The sequence below is a fragment of the Apis laboriosa genome, unplaced genomic scaffold (assembly GCF_014066325.1).
Source record: "Apis laboriosa isolate Shangri-la unplaced genomic scaffold, ASM1406632v1 scaffold45_cov149, whole genome shotgun sequence".
NCBI lineage: Eukaryota > Metazoa > Arthropoda > Insecta > Hymenoptera > Apidae > Apis > Apis laboriosa.
Genome location: NW_025223361.1, coordinates 1,390,115 through 1,407,472, shown reverse-complemented (window position 1 = coordinate 1,407,472; position 17,358 = coordinate 1,390,115). Strand labels below are relative to the sequence as shown.

The window sequence follows — 17,358 nt, the reverse complement described above, 5'->3', positions numbered from 1 at the left end:
GTGGATCGTGGATATTAAATGAAGCGGTCACACCGTGGCCAGTTCTACGTAAATGGATTGCAGGTGGTGAAGAATTGATTATTTGACAAAGATTTTAATATTTTTTTCTACATTTTTGGTGAAAAAATTAATTAAACTCTGCTAAAATGGTATTGTTAACAATGATTGCAAGGATAATAGATGGTTTACCATTAGCAGCAACCATGCAAGAAGATGAACAGGTTAGAAATCTGTTATGATGAAACGTCAATTTACTATTGAATTTAAAAAATTTTTTGATTTTTATTTATTTATATAACAAATCATTTTATATGATTTTTTTAAAATATAATTATATAATTGTAATTTACTTATAAATTATCGATTAAAATAATATATTAATATTTTTTATTAAAATATTCAACTATAAGATTTTTAATCAATTAAAAATTATTATTGATTTTTGTTTAATATGTTTATTTTCAAATTTGTTTTTATAATATTTTCAAATATTATAAAACATTTAAAATATTATAAAATATAAATTTAAATATTAATATTTTTAATTAATATTATATGTTTATTAAATAAGTAAAAACGTTTTTATTTATTAATTATTTTTTAATTCTTTTTAGACAGGAAGAAGTATTTTGGAATATCAAAATCAAGCAAAAATGTTATTTAGAAGATTAGGACCTCAATCTCCAACTAGATGTACTATAGAAACAGGTCCATATTTATTCCAGTAAGTTTCTTCATATTACAATTTATAAATTATATAATAATAAATTATCAGTTGTTTTAATTTACAGTTATTTAATTGAAAATGATGTATGCTATTTGGTATTGTGTGAAAAGAATTATAGTAAACGGATTGCATATAGTTATCTTGAAGACATAGCACAAGAATTTCATTCATTATATGGTAGACGTGTTAATTCAGTTACTAGGCCCTATAGTTTTATTGAATTCAGTATGTACCACTTTCCTTTCTCTATTTTATATTTTATATTTTATAATTTAGTTTTTGTTCTATATTTAAAAAATTTTTTTTCAGATACATATATTCAAAAAGCAAAGAAAGTTTTTTTGGATGGTAGGTCAAGAAGAAATATGAATGCACTCAACAGCCAACTACAAGATGTACAGAGAATCATGGTTCAAAATATAGATGATGTTTTACAGAGGGGTACAGTTCTTTCAGGTAATAATATAACATATGTATATATTTTATATATAAATTTAATCTCAAAAATAATCTTAAAAATTTTTTTACTGAATTATTATTTATTTTGCAGAACTAGACACAAAGACACAAAATTTGTCCATGTTATCACAAAAATATAAAAAGGATGCAACTTACTTAAATAGTAAGTCTATGTATGTAAAGGCTGTGGCTGGACTTGTTGCATTTTTAGTCTTCCTGTTATATTTTTTTATTCTTTAGTTCTTCAATTTATTTGATATATTAATTATTATCTAAAACCTGGTTTTTATCATTATTATTCCCTATATTCTTTTTTTTTTTTTGGGTGTAGCAAATATTTTTTTTTCTGCGAATTTACTTTTCCATATGATATATTTAAATGTTAAGTCTATTTAAAATTAAAAACAATGTACATATATTGTATTCAGAGAAATACTAGTCGCAAGGAATATAATGATATTGATATCGTTCAAGATATGACTTTCATATATTATCATGCAGTAAATATAACAGTTCTTTATGTAATTAATACATTATATTTGGTTTAATTTAGTAAAAAATAATATTAAGTATTCCATAAAAAATAAGACAATATATACAATCATTGTTATTGTTATATTAAAAATTATGTTATTTTTTTATTTTATTTATAAGCCAAAAAAATATATTCAAGATTGATATTTTATCATATATATATGATAAAATGATAAAATCATATATATATGATTTTATATAATTTATAAAATTCTTAATAATTTACTGTTTAAAAAACAGTAAAATAAAACAAATTTATTCCTGTGATTTTATTATTCTCTGAAATTTGAAAATATTAAATATATATGTTTATGTATTTACATTTTTGGATGTGGAATCAATGACTCATTAATATTATTCTATTTATACATAATTCAGTTGTATTAATCAATTGAAATGTTGTATTTATATAATAAAAAAAATTGAATTTGTATATTAATTCAAGTTAAAAAAGAAAAACAATCGATTTATCTATAAAATTTTACAATGTATAATAAAAAGATATTTTATTGTCCCATTTTAATTAATTCATCATAATTGGGAATATTAAAATTTGATAAACATTCATTTTTTTGATCATCATTTAGTTTTTCTTCTTCAGAATCAGAAAAATCAGAATTAAAAAAATAATTTACAGTTGAATTTTTTTCTTTTATATTTGTTTGATTGCATGTTCCTTTATTTTTTTTTAATATATTATTATGAATAGTATGTTTTGAAATATTTTCATCTTCATCATCTATATAAAATATTAATTCATATATTATAAAATAAAAAAAATTATAATTTTAAAAGACAATAATAATTATATATGAAAAACATACCTGTATCTATTATTTCATACATATATGAATGATCTTTCAAAATTACATATATTACTGGAAATTCAATTATAATTTTATTTTCTAAATTTTCCTTTAATGAAAGTGTGATGTCCAATTCATAAAACCTATTTCATTAACAATTTAGTAATTCATTTTATTTAAAAGATTAGATTAGAGATTAAATATACTTACTTTAAATTTGATTTTACAACTTTTTCTGCTTTTAAAAGAACTTTTATTCCATATAATCCAGCTGCCTGATAAAATTGTAATTTCTCATTTAAAGATATTCTTAGATTTAATTCCTCTATATCACTTTTATTTTTTACTGATTTAATAGGGTATAAAATCTCTTCTAAAAGCGATGATAATCTTATAGATTCTAAAGCTCTGTAATAATTGTAATATTCATTATGATAATGAATTATAGTGTGTGTGTGTGTGTGTGTGTGTGTGTGCGTGTGTATTATATAAATATGAAGAGGAATTTTACCTTTCTGTAATCCATTTTGTACATTCTGCTTGAGGGAAAATCCATTCTATTCTCCAATATAATTCATTACTTTTCCAATTTAAATATGTTGTATTATTTTTATGCCTACTAAAATGTTGTGGCATAAACTGCAAAGTAATATTCCTTTTGATTGCAGCTATTCTTAATTTATTCAGATGCTGTAATGATAATATTTATAACATAAATCTTCCATGTGATTCCATATGATTACATATATAAAAGAAATTAATATTTTAACAAACCACTGGTAAATTAATTCGACGTGTACACTTTTTAAATGGATCTCTTTTCAATTGATCAACTGTTCTACCTACTTCTTCAAGTAGCCTATAATCTATAAAATAATAAATATTTAAAAAATTTTTTAAATGATTTATAAAATTCAACTTACCGCTCAAAATATCTAAATCCGTAAATGATTTTAATGGTATAAATTTTGTTCTATCTCGAATACCATCACATGCTAATTCTTTTTTATGAATATTTATACATTGAAGACAACAAGTCCTAACCTCACATTTTGGACATGTATATTTTGCTTTATTTTCACCGCATACTTCACAATCTTCAATCCTATAAACAACAATATATCAATTTTAATATACATTCATAAGTTGAAAAAAATTAAAATATAATTAATATTATTCTAACTGAATAATAATATTGTAATTTTAAAAATACTATACTTGATATTAGACGTGGCCATATTGAATATTGTCTTATAAATCTTAATTATATATAAATCATATAATACTACTATAATACTATAATAAATATTTGAAATCATTAATTATATGTATTACAAAAATAAAATTAACGAAATAAATATTGTTATATTATAAGGTTTATTTATTTATATTTTTTATACATATTAATAGATAATATATATAAGCTAATTTCTTATAGTAAATTAAAATTGCATATATATATATACATCAAAATATTGATAATTTAGCTCTATTTTTTCGTTGATCTTGTTCAACAGCAATACTTTTTTCAGATGCTCTTAAACTAACAAGTTCTTTTTGTTTCTCATTATATTTCATTATAATGTTGTTATAATGAACACTTCCTTTTGCATGTCTTGTCAATGATTCTTTTAATTTCATCGATTCTCTTTCTAATCTTAAAATAGTTTCCCCAATTTGTAAACTTGCTACATTTAATTGTCGATTGGATTCTGTCTTGAGATTATTTTTACCTTTTGAAATATTTTTTTGTATTTCATTTTTAGCTGCAAATAGAAAGAATTATTAAAAATTTATATTATTATTTTTATTAAAAATTTAATAAAATAATTAAAATATAATCTAAAAAATATAGGACATTTTTTTTAGAAAAATGAAACATACGTTTATCACCTAAAGTTGCATTTATGAAATTAAAGATATTATTTTCTTCTCGTTCTTTTTCTCTTTGATATTGTTTTTCTCTTTGTTGTTCTAATTTTTGTTGTTGTTTTCGCATTTTACGTTCTACAGAAAATAAATTTTTATCTCCACCAGCATTTTCTCGCAGTTCCATACAATGATCTAAAAATAAATGTTTTTAATTAAATAATATATACATATTTTTTAACAATATAATAATAAACAAATCATAATATATACCTAAAGATTTACCAGCTGGTAATACTGTTGCTTCAACTGGTTCTACTCTTCCATCTGAATGTTTTCCAAGTCCAGTACCTGCTACATATCCCATTTGAGCCATTAACTTGCTACCTATACCGCGTGTATATTTTTCCCAATTTCCTAAAGGTGTGTTACTTTCTACTGTCAAAAGAGATTTATGAACAACTTCTTCTTTAGAATATTCTGTTGAATCACTTTCACCATCACTATCATCAGATGTATCTGACATCTCCAAATCTGTATCATCTATAATAACATGAAATAATTAAATGAAATAAATATGAAAAAATTGAATTTGAATATATAACTAGTTAATAAAATACATACCAAGTGGTAAAAGATCTTGGAGAAAAACTTCTGTGATATTACCACTTGCTTCAAATTTAATTCTGAAAACATCTCCTTCTTTTTCAGGCATTTTTAATACAATGCATCTATGCCATAACTGATTTTTTTGCTTTGCTAATACTCTACTACCCATTTTTATACTTTGAAAATCAGGCTCTCTATAAATAAAGATCTTGTTTTTGATTTTTGTTTGTATTTTTACTATTAAATAGAAATCTATTTACCTATATTCTTGTATGCTAGATAATGATACTAATTCTCCATGCGAAAATCTGCAATCTTCATCAGAAAATTTACATTTTCCATCCAAATAATATGGACATGGAAGCATTTCTTTATGTGTTGGATTTAGAAAAAGTACTCTGACCTAGATAATAATTTATATTTAAATCCTTAGAATTATGTAATAAATGTAAATAAAGAAAGTTTCCTGTTATTTTTTAAAAGAATATTCAAATTAGTATTAATTTAATTAAATCTAATTACAACTAATTCTTCTATTACCTTTATATCTTGCATATTTTTTATTTTTGTCCTATCATTTTGATAAACAGAGCATATCATAGCATTATGATAACCAATGCCACCCCAACTGCTACCATGGGGAGCTCTACATTTCATGCCTTCAAGCTGCCTCAACTCATCCTACAAGATGAACTTGCACCGTATAATTGTGTCATTTCTATGCCATATAGAATACTTGCATACTGACTTCTATATTATTTGAAGCTCCATCATCTTGTTTATCCTGTTCTTTATTCTCAGAATCATTTGAAGTTTTCTCCAGTTCTGCCTAATGAATTTACATCAAAAGAAATGATATAGGATTATTTTCTTGAGTCCCTTGTATCCTTTTCCCATTTTCCTTTTTTGAAATGAAATGAAATGAAATTTGGAAAAAGTCACCTTAAACAAGGCATATTCTTTTGCCAATGGATCATCCATATCATCGCCGTCGACATCATCATCATCATCATCATCATCATCTAAATCTTCACTGGATGTTTCCACACCTTGTAAACTTTCTTTTGTTAAAGTAATGAGTTCTTGTATGTCCGATTGTAAACTTAATAAATTTTCCCTATCCGCTTCTTGCGTAGTTACGGATAAGGTTGCTTGAACTTGAGCTAACTAATGTGGTTAAAAAATGTTTAGAAAACAGATATCAAAGGAATTTTTATAATTAAAAAATTAATTATAAAAATATTTAAATTAAATTATAAAAATTAATTTTAAAATTTATATAGAAGGTTATACTATTTCTTCGTAAAACATCGATGAAATTGTAATTCATACCTGTTGTTCATATTGTGCGATTGCTTCCCTTAAGCTTTCAGCGTCTGTCATATTATCTGTCATATTGTCTTACCCTGTATTGATTTAGAAATTCGTAAGTTTGAGAATTCACAAAAAACAGTTTTGACAGTTTACATTCGGGTCCTTTCTATCCTGTATAATTTAACGATCGTAGCAGAGCATTTATACCAATATCAAAAGAATCTGATTTGAATACCCTAAATGTTCATGTCTATTACGTGGCGACATCTGAGTTAAATCATTACGAACTATATTTGAGATATATATTAGCAATCAATAGAAAAAATTTTTTTCGCTTTTAAAAATTTTAAATTTATAATATTAAGAATTTATTTATATAAATTTATAATAAATAATAATATATTTTATATAATTTTAATTTAATATTGAAAAGAAATAGAGTTAAATATATAAAAAAGAAAAATGCTTAACATCGCCTCGGTAGCGCAGTAGGCAGCGCGTAAGTCTCATAATCTTAAGGTCGTGAGTTCGATCCTCACCCGGGGCAGGAATTTTTTTTAAATTGTAAAAAAATATTATTTTACTTTCAATCATATTTATTACCAACATATAGAGATATTCTATTTTGAAATAAAAAAAAGTTATACATAATTTTGATCGTTTTTGACATCTACTATATATCTAATTTATATTTTTAAAAGTATAAAAAAAATACAATGTTTTTTGTTATATATTTATAAATAACGTTATATATTAAAAAATTGAAAAGATAGATGATAAACATAAGAAATCAAGATAAGAAATAAATGTCGAAAAAGACAGAAATATACAGTTTTATAAACGAGAAACGGAGCAAAAGACAATTATGTAAATGTAACATTCGCCAGAGGGATTCGAGGCTTCTTGGAATTGAAATGTGGTAGTTAAAACGAGTTGTGAATTGTTTGTTGCCCTTTAGCGATACCACAATTTGCAAGCAAACAGCCCATTAAGCTGAAGTTGCCATAGCCTCTACCTTTATACGGTGAATAGGTGTTGCGACCCCTTCGCTGGAATAAATCTACCGAAAGCGACGTTCACTTCCACCATATCCAACTACTATAGTTGTATATTTGTCTTACATAAAGAAAAGAGTGTCGATATATTAAATTGACAATATTTTCAAACACATATTTTCAAACATTGTATTTTTGTACTATATTTTAAAAATTTTTGATCATCGCTTTTACGTACAACATTTAAATAATATCATTTTCATTTTGTAAAATTTTTGAATATTCAATTTCTTTAAAGATGAATTTAATAAATATATCATGTATTTTTGCATGATATCGCCATTGAATATCAATGTCGTGATGTGATTATGATATCATCTATTGAAATATGATTCAAAGATGATAAGGAATCCATCCATTGTTTATCGGTTTTTTTCTCATCGCATCAAATGATATGATGTCTAAGCTAATTTAGATGAGAATTATCTCATTGTTTGTTTACTTTTAACAGGAAAGTTGCAGAAGAAATTAATATACGTACGAGGATACGTAACAAATGTAGATTATAAATTCACTTAAAAAAAAAAAAAAAAAAGATAACTTTCAATGTTCAAAAAAGAAAAAATCGATAGAAAGATATAGAGAGAAACGTAGACTAGAACGAATCTCCGCGTGATTTTTTGATCTGGTCGCACTTATCGTATTTTCAGGGTGATTATACGCCCGTGGATATCGGGGAAGCCGTGGAAGAAAAGGGAAAAGGTTGGCCGGAGAAGAGAGGGCGGATTCGCGTTTTCGCGGGTTATTTTATGCAACCCGCTATGCATCCGTTACGTATAAATGCAGAGACGCGGCCCGATTTGCAGTTGCACAGCAGGCTCGTTGCAAGCGCGGTTGATTCCGCGTTGATTCAGGCCGTATTCAGTGCATCGAGTCCCGCGATGAAAAGGCGTTCCGCTTTCTGAATATATTCCAATTAAAAAGTCGGAGCTTCGTTACACTCGGCTCTGCCCGCGTGCACTCTACACCCTGCACCCTGCACCCTGCGCCTTCTACCCACTGGTTCAGCCTTTCTCTTTCCCTTTCTCTAACCTTCTCTCTTTCCCTGCTCATCCTTCCTTCTCGTGAGATCCATCTTTACCTCCCCCGCAGCCAACCTCGTCACACCCGACTCCTTTTACTTCTGCTTTTTGCCTTCCACCAACGGAGCCGCGATCCCTTTTCGCTACTGCTGTGCAGTCAGCCATCCTGGCTTCCCTCACTTTCTTCCACTCTCCCTCTCTCCACCAGTTTCTCCACAGCAATTACTCCGCCGCTTTTTTCCTAAAGAATTAGAAATGCCCAGGCTCACCAAGCTTTCTTCGTTCTTTCGCTCCTCCTTTGGGGCGTTCGCCTCGCCCCTTTGCCCGTCCTTGATTATCGGTATCCGCGCCTACCCCTTACTTTCGAATTTTAAACGAGACTTCCCTCTTTTCAAACGGATCTTTTCTCTCATCTCGATGATTTTGATTTTAACCGTCGAGTAACATCCTATCTATAAGATATCCTAGTAAGTACCTATATAAGTGTTTAAAAAAAGAAAAGGAAAAAAGAAAAAAAAGAAATAAATTTTTTCTCTAAAAATTTTTCCTTTCTTGCCACCTGAGTTCTTGAGTGGTAACAACGGAATTGTTAATTACCGATCGAGAAACGCGTGGAAACCATGCGGCGAGTATACGTGTGAAAACGATCCGTTTGTGAAGAGAATCCCAGGGCGTGGATCTTTCAAAAGTATATAGGTATAGGAACGATTTCGAAGGGATGCCCCCCCGTGAAGTATTTAACGATGCTGTTCTCGGTCGGGTAAGAGGGAGACGCGCATCATAAACTGAAGAGGGATAAGAAGCGCGTGTCCAAGTGCCAACACGACTTACGCACGTATGCACGCGCGTCCACGGTTATTCGCTCAATGACAATACGCACGTGGCCGAGTGCACGCGACGCCACTTCTCTTCCATCCCAGGATATCTCGTTTTTTATCGAGTCTTTTCCTGAGCGATTCTCGGGATTTATCGGGGATCCTTGATCGTTTCAATATAGCATACGATTTGAATCATTTATCGATTGGTAAATTACAGCCGTTTACACGATTGAAATGCATTCGAATGTGATATGAGATATCGTATCTATCTATACGTGTATATTCTACGTATAATACGATAATTTTATTGAGTCAATTTTTCAGTTTATTCGATCATTTAATTATAGAATTCGATCATTAACTGTAAAGTGAAGAAATATTTGGATTTTTGTAGCATAATTTTGGTAAGTGTGTATGCACACGGATGATCGAATCTTTAGAGCATCTAAATAGTGTACTTTAAAGCATAAAAATAATTTTTATTCCTTAAGTGTCTTTTAATATAGTGATGTAAAACGGCCAAATATTTTTAATATGTAAAGCAGCTTAGGATTTGTCTTATTATATATTTGTATATAATATAAAAATTATATAAGTAAAATATGTAAATAGAAATAAAAAATTGAATTCAATTATATAATTATAATGGTTCGTATATGCTCTATGTAAATGATATTTATTGCATTTTCTATTATTTTATTACAAGAATGTAATGTAAAAAAGAAAAGAATATTGATATGAATTTGTATAAAAAATAAAATTAATAAATCTATAGTAAATTTTTTAAAAAAAAAGGGTATACATTTACACATAAATACAAATTGTAACACCATTTTTAAATTATTTCGAAAATATAGATTCCGATTTCTGATAAACAACATATGTATAAATACTTAGATAAACACGTAACTCATTTGAATATCACTAATATAAAAATTGAAATATTCATTTTAATTTCGAAACATCCTATTATAAGATTAAATCTCTTGTTATAAATACGAAAATGTATTAAATTATTCCCATTCTTCTTTTTTTTAATATATATTTATTACCTGCCAATTTATCATTACGAGAAAGATAAATATAAATTATACCAAATCTGAGATTGCTTAAATTCCTTTCCTTTTCTACATATTTAATATATTCTCTCTTTACATTATAATTATTAATGTAACAAATTAACTGAATCGATATCACATAACAATACATCGTTCCCCAGTTTCCCTTATCAAACTCATCAACGATTCTCGAAAAAATTTGTCGTATGTAATTTTTCAAAGATTATTTTTTTTTTTTGAAAAAGATCCGTGACCACTCCGCGATACTCGAGAACGCTCAAGAAGTCACGTTAAAAAAGACTAAAATTAGAAGCTCGCGGAGGGAACGAGGGACAATAACGTGCGACGAAGAAAATTATTACGAATAATATGCGATTCATCATAGCGAGGTAATTACGCGTGGGGGATTCTCCGTTATCGTGCTCTCTCCGTAGAAGAATTTGAAAGGAAAGGGGGGGGAGGGACGAGTGTCGCAAGAATTTCTTCCTTCACTCGCGTGATTTCACGCTTGGCAAGTTGTTTTTTCTTTTTTTTTTTTTATTATTATTCGAGGACCAGACACGGAGAGTAGTTTCCTGGTTTACTTCATCCCGAATGGATTCGAAAGGAGTGTTTTTTCCCCGTTCTTTCTTCCCCTTCCTCTCCTCCTCCACTCTTTCTTCATCGTTCTGGAGAGGATGTCGCCGACTCGTCGCAACAATTTCTTCTTATCAAACGGCAGAGGAGGGGGGGGGGGACGTGTCCCCCACGAACTTCCTTTTAACTTTCCACGCGTCTTTTCCCCCAATTATGACCCCATTCATTTTTCTGGAACGCACCGGAAACGGGAGATCGATCTTGAAGGAAGGAGTCAAAGAGGAACTGTTGTGTTTCAGAGGGAACGCAATTTCATGTTGAGTGCTTTTTCACTTAAAAAAAAGAAAAAAAAAAAAAAAAAAAGGAAGAATGAAACGTGTTACACGAAAGGAAAGTGATTAACGAAAAGTCGTTAACGCGAGTTCATTCGAAATTCGCTTAATGCAGTCTAATCACCCGTGTAAAGAGATCGTGCACTTTTCTCGTTATTCTCTTCCTGATTTCTTTTATTCCTCCCTCCCTCCCTCTCTCTCTCTCTCTCTCTCTCTCTCTCTTTTCTTCTCCAATTAACAAACGACCGGAGTCCACGACCGGAAGAAAAGAAAAAAAATCATCGTGACAATTGCTTCACCGTGTATCTCTTTTCCTTCCTCTTCTCCTCCTTCTCTCGCACGCGATCCGACACGTTGCTTCGTCTCGCTTTTTCTCGTCGATTCCGTTCAATTAAATCCGTCAGCCAATTCCAGCCACGAGTGGCACCGGTACTCGACTTGTATCGGTTTCAGCCAATTACTTTCCGCCGGGGCTGTTTCTGGCCACGTGCCCATTGTCACGCGCGAATTGGTCTTCTTCGATACTGGCTCGTTACCGATTTTTTTTTTTTGTTTTCTAAATAAAAAAGAAAAAAGAAAGAGAAAGATAGATTTAGCCACCACGTGTACGAGAAGAAGAGGGAAATCGATCTCGTTTCCATTGATCCATTTTTCACGTTTAAAAAAAAAAAAAGTAAAATGAAAATGTAAATGAAGTAACGAAAGTGGAGAAAAATTTGGATATATATATATATATAAATTGAAGAGGATTAATCACAAGATGTTCAGTTTTTCTGTTCTGATAATAATTTATTTTATCTACAAGAATTCCTCGGTTGACGAAAATTCGCCGACTAACTGGAGAAAGTAAATGTTAAACGAGCGATGTGCGTTGGCAAACTATAATCTCTAAAAAAAAAAAAAAAAAAAACACGCGGTTCATCTCGTAGCAATTCTCCTTCTTCTTTACAATTACCCTAAGGAGCCTATGACACATCTACGAATTCGACTCTAGCTATCGACCAGACTCTTATTCCTTTCAAGGAGCACGCAACTCTTTCTTTCGCCTAAAATTAAACAATACAAACAACAAGCGAAAATTCACGAACGATTAAAAAATTAATCCCTTACATACCCCAATTCCTCGTGAAGAGAACAAAGAAAAGGAAACTACGACTATCAACCTCATTCGTAATAATTACATATGTACACTGTCTCGCATGCAGAAACATAAACACTGGATCAAAACAACTCCATCACCATCCCTCAGCCTCTCCAAACGTCTCCAAAAAATATCTCTCCCTTCGCTCCGTTTACATTCCCTCGGTCCACGCACTTCACTGTGTGCCGTAGGCAGCGCGGATCCCTTATCCGCGACAACCGTGGACTCTTCTCGCGTACACGAACGACCACCACCCGTGAATTGGACGCGAGTCGATTAATTAGTCGACGAGCGACAACAACAACAACAAAAACCATCGCGAATGTAACGAGTTCAACGAGATCTAGAATTCGCGAGTAGATTCGCTTGTCGATCGTCCCGGTCTGTGCTTCGTCCCCGCTCGAGGGGGATCCGATGAAGGGAGGGGGGCCCCCAATGCCGGCGGCCGGAAAGCAGAAACCTGGATCCTGGAACCGCGGCGTGACGCCGGGTTAGAGGGGGCATCCGTGGACGTAGGTGACGTTCCGGAAGAGGGCCGCGGCCGTCGAGAGGAACGCGGCCGTCGAGGCGGTGGAGGGCGCCGGGGGCGGGGGCGGCGGAGGCGGGTGGCTTTGGGTCTGGGTCTGAGCGTTGTACGGTGGACAGTAGGCGTCTATGCTGCCGTGGTGAAGGCCCACGCCTCGTACGAGCAACTCCTTCTCCACCGTCGCTTGATGCCGAAGCTGCTCCAGCCGCAGTTGGTTCTGCCGCTTCCATTTCGTCCTGTGGCGGGAAACAGGCGTTTTCCATTTGAAGAATAATGGTGAAAATGGATAAATGGATTCGGGGAAAATATGCAAAGATTTTAATTTTAATTCGATTTTATTACGAATGAGGTTAAGAGCATAGAGAGATGAGTGTTGAATTATGAATATAGTTTGCATGGTAATAAGCTGTTGAAAAGATGTTCTTTTTCCTCTTGTTCAACTTTCATTTAAAAATCCACTGGATATTTTATTATTTTATTATTTTATTTGATTATTCGATTATCCGAATTTTGTTCGTCGAAAGGAGCGCTTATATACGAATTACACTTGTTAGATGGTTTTAAGATATTCTCGAACATTAGAACGATCGATTTAGTTAGGTTTTGTAATATATTTACCTTCTGTTCTGGTACCACGTTTTGACTTGGGTCTCGGAGAGCGACAAGGCGTCGGCCACGTCGCTTCGATCTGCCACGCTCAGATATTTCTGACAGCGAAACTTTCGCTCCAGGTAAGCGAGCTGAGCATGGGTGAACGCAGTCCGCCTTCTTCTCGGCTTCCTGCCGCTTGGAGGGCCGCTGCTCGTTCCGCAGGACTTGCCGGACGTCGCTGCCGCCGGGGATGGCGAGAGCGCTGGCGGAGGACTTTCCAATCTGGTGCACGGGCTACTTCCAGGGTCGATCGTGTCCTCAGAGTCCGAATGAACGGCCGAATCGTCCTCGGAATCTTCTAGAAACGAAATATTCAGCATTCGAATCGATGGGGGGCGACAGTTGTTGGGCGAAGAAAGAAAATGCGACGAAATCCGAAAATACAATTTCGTGCCCCGAAAATAAACAGATTCAAAGTTGATTATCCGAACAATGCTAGGAAATCCACTGTTGATCGGTTTGATCGCCCACGCCTTAAACGATCTCGATTAGGGGAACGATCGGTGTCTGATCTCGATTGGCCAATAAAGGCGCGTCGCAGCGGGATGCAGGACGATCGCCGACGAAAATTCGGACTAACGAGAGCTAACGAATCCTTCCGCAGCCCTGGGAGGCCATCTGTAGGATCGTCGTTAATGGGGCACCACCCGGCCGGGGCTCTGGACACCCTTAGGGCTGCGAATCTTGGCTAAAAATAATGGAGCCGCTCTGCGGGGGGGCGCGTAACGAGGAGCCTGGCGATAGGCCACGCGACCGCTGTCATGTGCAATGAAAATCTTGATTTTTTAATTATTCGTGCTCGAGCCGATTCTCTGCGATTCGCGTTAACACGCGTATATATATATATATGCAAAAAACAATTGGAAGAAAGAAAACAATTGGAAAATTGCGATATCATATATATATATATATATATATATATTGTTTTCTTAAGAAGTTTAATGGAGAGAGATGAACATCGATAAGTTGAATTTTTTTAAAAAGAATAAAATTAAGATAATGAGACGATTATTTGGTTGATATTGATTTTTAATGTTAAGATAGCACGAGAGTCGGGTGAAGAATAATTTTCGTATAAAAAGTATGATTACTTCGATGAAAAATTCAATGTTAAGATAGCACGAGAGTCGGGTGAAGAATAATTTTCGTATAAAAAGTAAGATTTCGATGAAAAATTATATCTGATTTCATCGTTCGTGTGAAAATACTTGTATGTTTCTCTTCGATTCTTTGGAAAGAAGCGAAAACCTGTCATTGACGTCTCATTCGAAATTTCCTCGAAAATATTGTTCGAAATCGTTCGAATTGGAGCACATTTATCTATATTCGATTTATTACGCAAAAATTATTATCAGATTCAAAATTTCACTACTTTTCAACTTCGTCCTTTATTTAAACGAGTATACTATATATAAATATATAGTATATAATATATAAATATTATATATAAATATATTATAATATATAAATATATAAATATATACTCACCGTGCACCCGCTCGGACAAAACATCCCCCAGAAGATCCCTTATGAGAAACGACTTGTGCTCCTGCATTATTACACCTCGTCGGAACGAAAAACAAACCAAATGAAAGGAACGATTAGAGAAACAGATCGCGGATCAGTTGAATCGAAGCCGGTTGTCGGCGCGAGAACACCACGATCACGAAAATGTCGGCTCTCATGCTAACGTGTGGACGCTCGGCGTCGTTCTGGAGGTGGTCGTCGAGGGATGACCGGATATGCCTGTCCAAAATGCCTGGTATCGTCGTCATCCTCTTCGACAAGCGCACGTTGCTCGATACCCGGGTGGGGGGGGCGGAGGAGGAAGAGTCAGAGCACGCGAGTCAGGGGTTGCCGATTCCTACCCCGCGCCACCCCGCTCCAATTAATCCGCCCGTTTATTTTGAACGGACTGCCTAATGCTCGCGCGATTTCGCAGCCATTTTGGGGGTGGTGGCGCCATGCCACCCCCGTTCCACCGCACCTTCGATTCGCCCATTGGCCGAGCCAACTCCCCACCGAGGGGTGGATGCGGCCGCCGCCAGGCGTCGATTGGTCGACGGAAAGCGGCTTGCGCGATGGGGGTTGGCCCCTGTTGTGCCGACTCTTGGCTTAGCGAGCGGGTGAGGATAGCAGGAGACGAGGATACGTGGGCGATCTTTGGTGCACGCTTCGAAGAGGAGCGCACGGCCTGACGAGCATCGAACCCCCGAGAACCGAGGAAACGAGTGGGAGAAAGTCATTGGCGAGCGATTACCGCGAAACGAGAGGAACAAATTGGATGTGAAACGTTTCTCTGCTGGTATATACAACCGTAGAGAACGCGTCGCGATATCGAGATTGTTTCTCTCCCCCCCAGAGAAGCACTGGCTTAACCGCCAGTGTTTTGTTTCCACCCTGCGCTCTCTTTTCCGTTCCCCGTTTGCGCACACTCTCCCTTCCGCCCCGCAACTTTTACGAACAGAGAGAATATCTCTGTTGTACCTGCAGATAAGGGAGATAAATCTCCCGCGTGCATTATTCCTCTTCGTTTCTTGGCGCGCCATCTTTCCTCTCCCCTTGTTTCCTTCGCCTCGATTCCCTACTTTTCTCCCCCTTCTTCTCTCCCCCCAACGTGGGATCGGGAAATAGAGAGAGAGAGAGAGAGAGAGACTACTAACGAAGTCAATTTGCTGGGTGAGGAACGTCGGTAAGGAAAGTGGCGCAAGGTGCAACACGAATGCGCGGGCATTTGCATAAATACGGTCCTCGCAATTTGCACAACCCTCGCCCGGCCCGCTTCGTCATCTTCCGCGGCTAGTATGTGAGCGTAAATATGCATGATGCATAAAACCACCAATCCTCGACACCGCCTATTCCCCTCCCCCCTTTTCGCTCCCCCTTTCCTCCCGTTCCCAGGCTTTTGCAGCGCCCCGTTAGTCTATTCACCACGTCGCTACTTATCTTTCCTGGGGCATTCGCGCGACTCTATGGCCACGCTGCCTTCCATATTCTAAAATATTTCACGTCCCGCAAATATCATCCACGCTGAATTCTTCTCGATCTAGAATTAAAAAAAAAAAAAAAAAAAAAAAAAAAAAAAAAAAAAAAAAGAGGGGGGGGAGAGGGAAAAACAGGACGATCCAACGCGCTTATGCGCAGGCAGCCCTTTTAGATAGCAAACACCCCGCAGCCAGACTTCCTATTTCCTTCGCGTTGCTTAATTAACGAATTTCATGAATCACTCTTCGATCCCCGCTCCTTTTATAACAGGCACGTTCGCGTCTTCGTAATTTCTGTTGCAGCAACGTTGCGCCAGATCTTTTGAATACTGATAACTATCCGGGAGACTGCGGATTTTGATGCGGTTAAAACGTAGAAAATATTACTTAAGATGTACGTGTTATTTCAAATATATGTATTTGTAAAATATTTTATTACGTATATTTATTTTGTTATATTATTTATTAGAACGATAACAGGATTTTTCAGGATTTTTTGATAAATTTTGATATATTTATAATTTATTATTATTATTATTATTATTATTATTATTATTAATTTATTATGTATATTTATTTTGTTATATTATTTATTGTATTGAAGAATGATTTAGCAGGATTTTTCAGGATTTTTTGATAAATTTTGGTATAATTTATTTATAATATAGAAGAGATTGGAGTAAGATTTTGTTGTGTAAAAAAAGAAAAGAATGTAATTTCTTTATTTTTTATAAAACGAAATTTAATGTGAATTAATTCCATTAAGTTTATTAAGTGAGTTTATTAAGTTTACTAATTGAGATAGTAAAATTACAAATGTAAGATGTTTCAATTTAACGAAGGCATACGATATTAAAATGAACCAATCTTTTTATAC

At 33.6% G+C, this 17,358-nt stretch overlaps 4 protein-coding genes and 1 non-coding gene across 6 annotated transcripts; 2 read left to right on the top strand and 3 right to left on the bottom strand.

Annotated features, from left to right (window-relative positions):
* Nucleotides 1-6: 6 nt before the first annotated feature.
* LOC122716459 (vesicle-trafficking protein SEC22b-B) lies at nucleotides 7-1,816 on the top strand. Of its 2 annotated transcripts, none has more exons than XM_043939553.1 (5): nucleotides 7-221; nucleotides 615-724; nucleotides 792-952; nucleotides 1,037-1,183; nucleotides 1,278-1,816. In XM_043939553.1, exons 1-5 carry the CDS (start codon nucleotides 147-149, stop codon nucleotides 1,424-1,426), a joined length of 642 nt encoding a protein of 213 aa, XP_043795488.1. In that variant the 5' UTR covers nucleotides 7-146; the 3' UTR covers nucleotides 1,427-1,816. The 2 variants fall into 2 exon arrangements, with proteins under 2 accessions (XP_043795488.1, XP_043795489.1); XM_043939554.1 differs by having other exon boundaries at nucleotides 91-221; nucleotides 619-724.
* Nucleotides 1,817-2,244: 428 nt separating this feature from the next.
* Nucleotides 2,245-3,764, bottom strand: LOC122716391 (box C/D snoRNA protein 1; the record flags this gene model as incomplete). Its single annotated transcript, XM_043939413.1, has 7 exons — nucleotides 3,745-3,764; nucleotides 3,450-3,631; nucleotides 3,301-3,392; nucleotides 3,038-3,216; nucleotides 2,737-2,934; nucleotides 2,545-2,669; nucleotides 2,245-2,459 (listed from the first exon to the last, which is right to left on the bottom strand). Coding segments are annotated over exons 1-7 (1,011 nt in total), but the record flags the coding sequence as incomplete, so codon positions are not given.
* Nucleotides 3,765-3,901: 137 nt separating this feature from the next.
* On the bottom strand, nucleotides 3,902-6,489 carry LOC122716374 (zinc finger CCCH-type with G patch domain-containing protein). The gene is made up of 9 exons (XM_043939391.1): nucleotides 6,337-6,489; nucleotides 5,947-6,171; nucleotides 5,753-5,833; nucleotides 5,545-5,685; nucleotides 5,265-5,407; nucleotides 5,020-5,198; nucleotides 4,669-4,938; nucleotides 4,411-4,590; nucleotides 3,902-4,292 (listed from the first exon to the last, which is right to left on the bottom strand). Exons 1-9 carry the CDS (start codon nucleotides 6,397-6,399, stop codon nucleotides 3,994-3,996), a joined length of 1,581 nt encoding a protein of 526 aa, XP_043795326.1. The 5' UTR covers nucleotides 6,400-6,489; the 3' UTR covers nucleotides 3,902-3,993.
* A 303-nt stretch (nucleotides 6,490-6,792) lies between these two features.
* On the top strand, nucleotides 6,793-6,865 carry Trnam-cau. The gene has a single exon. It is a non-coding gene; the product is annotated as a tRNA-Met (tRNA).
* A 5,946-nt stretch (nucleotides 6,866-12,811) lies between these two features.
* On the bottom strand, nucleotides 12,812-15,052 carry LOC122716393 (homeobox protein MSX-2). Its single transcript, XM_043939415.1, has 3 exons — nucleotides 14,986-15,052; nucleotides 13,465-13,795; nucleotides 12,812-13,082 (listed from the first exon to the last, which is right to left on the bottom strand). The coding sequence occupies exons 1-3, from the start codon at nucleotides 15,050-15,052 to the stop codon at nucleotides 12,812-12,814; spliced, it is 669 nt and encodes a 222-aa protein (XP_043795350.1).
* Nucleotides 15,053-17,358: the final 2,306 nt, after the last annotated feature.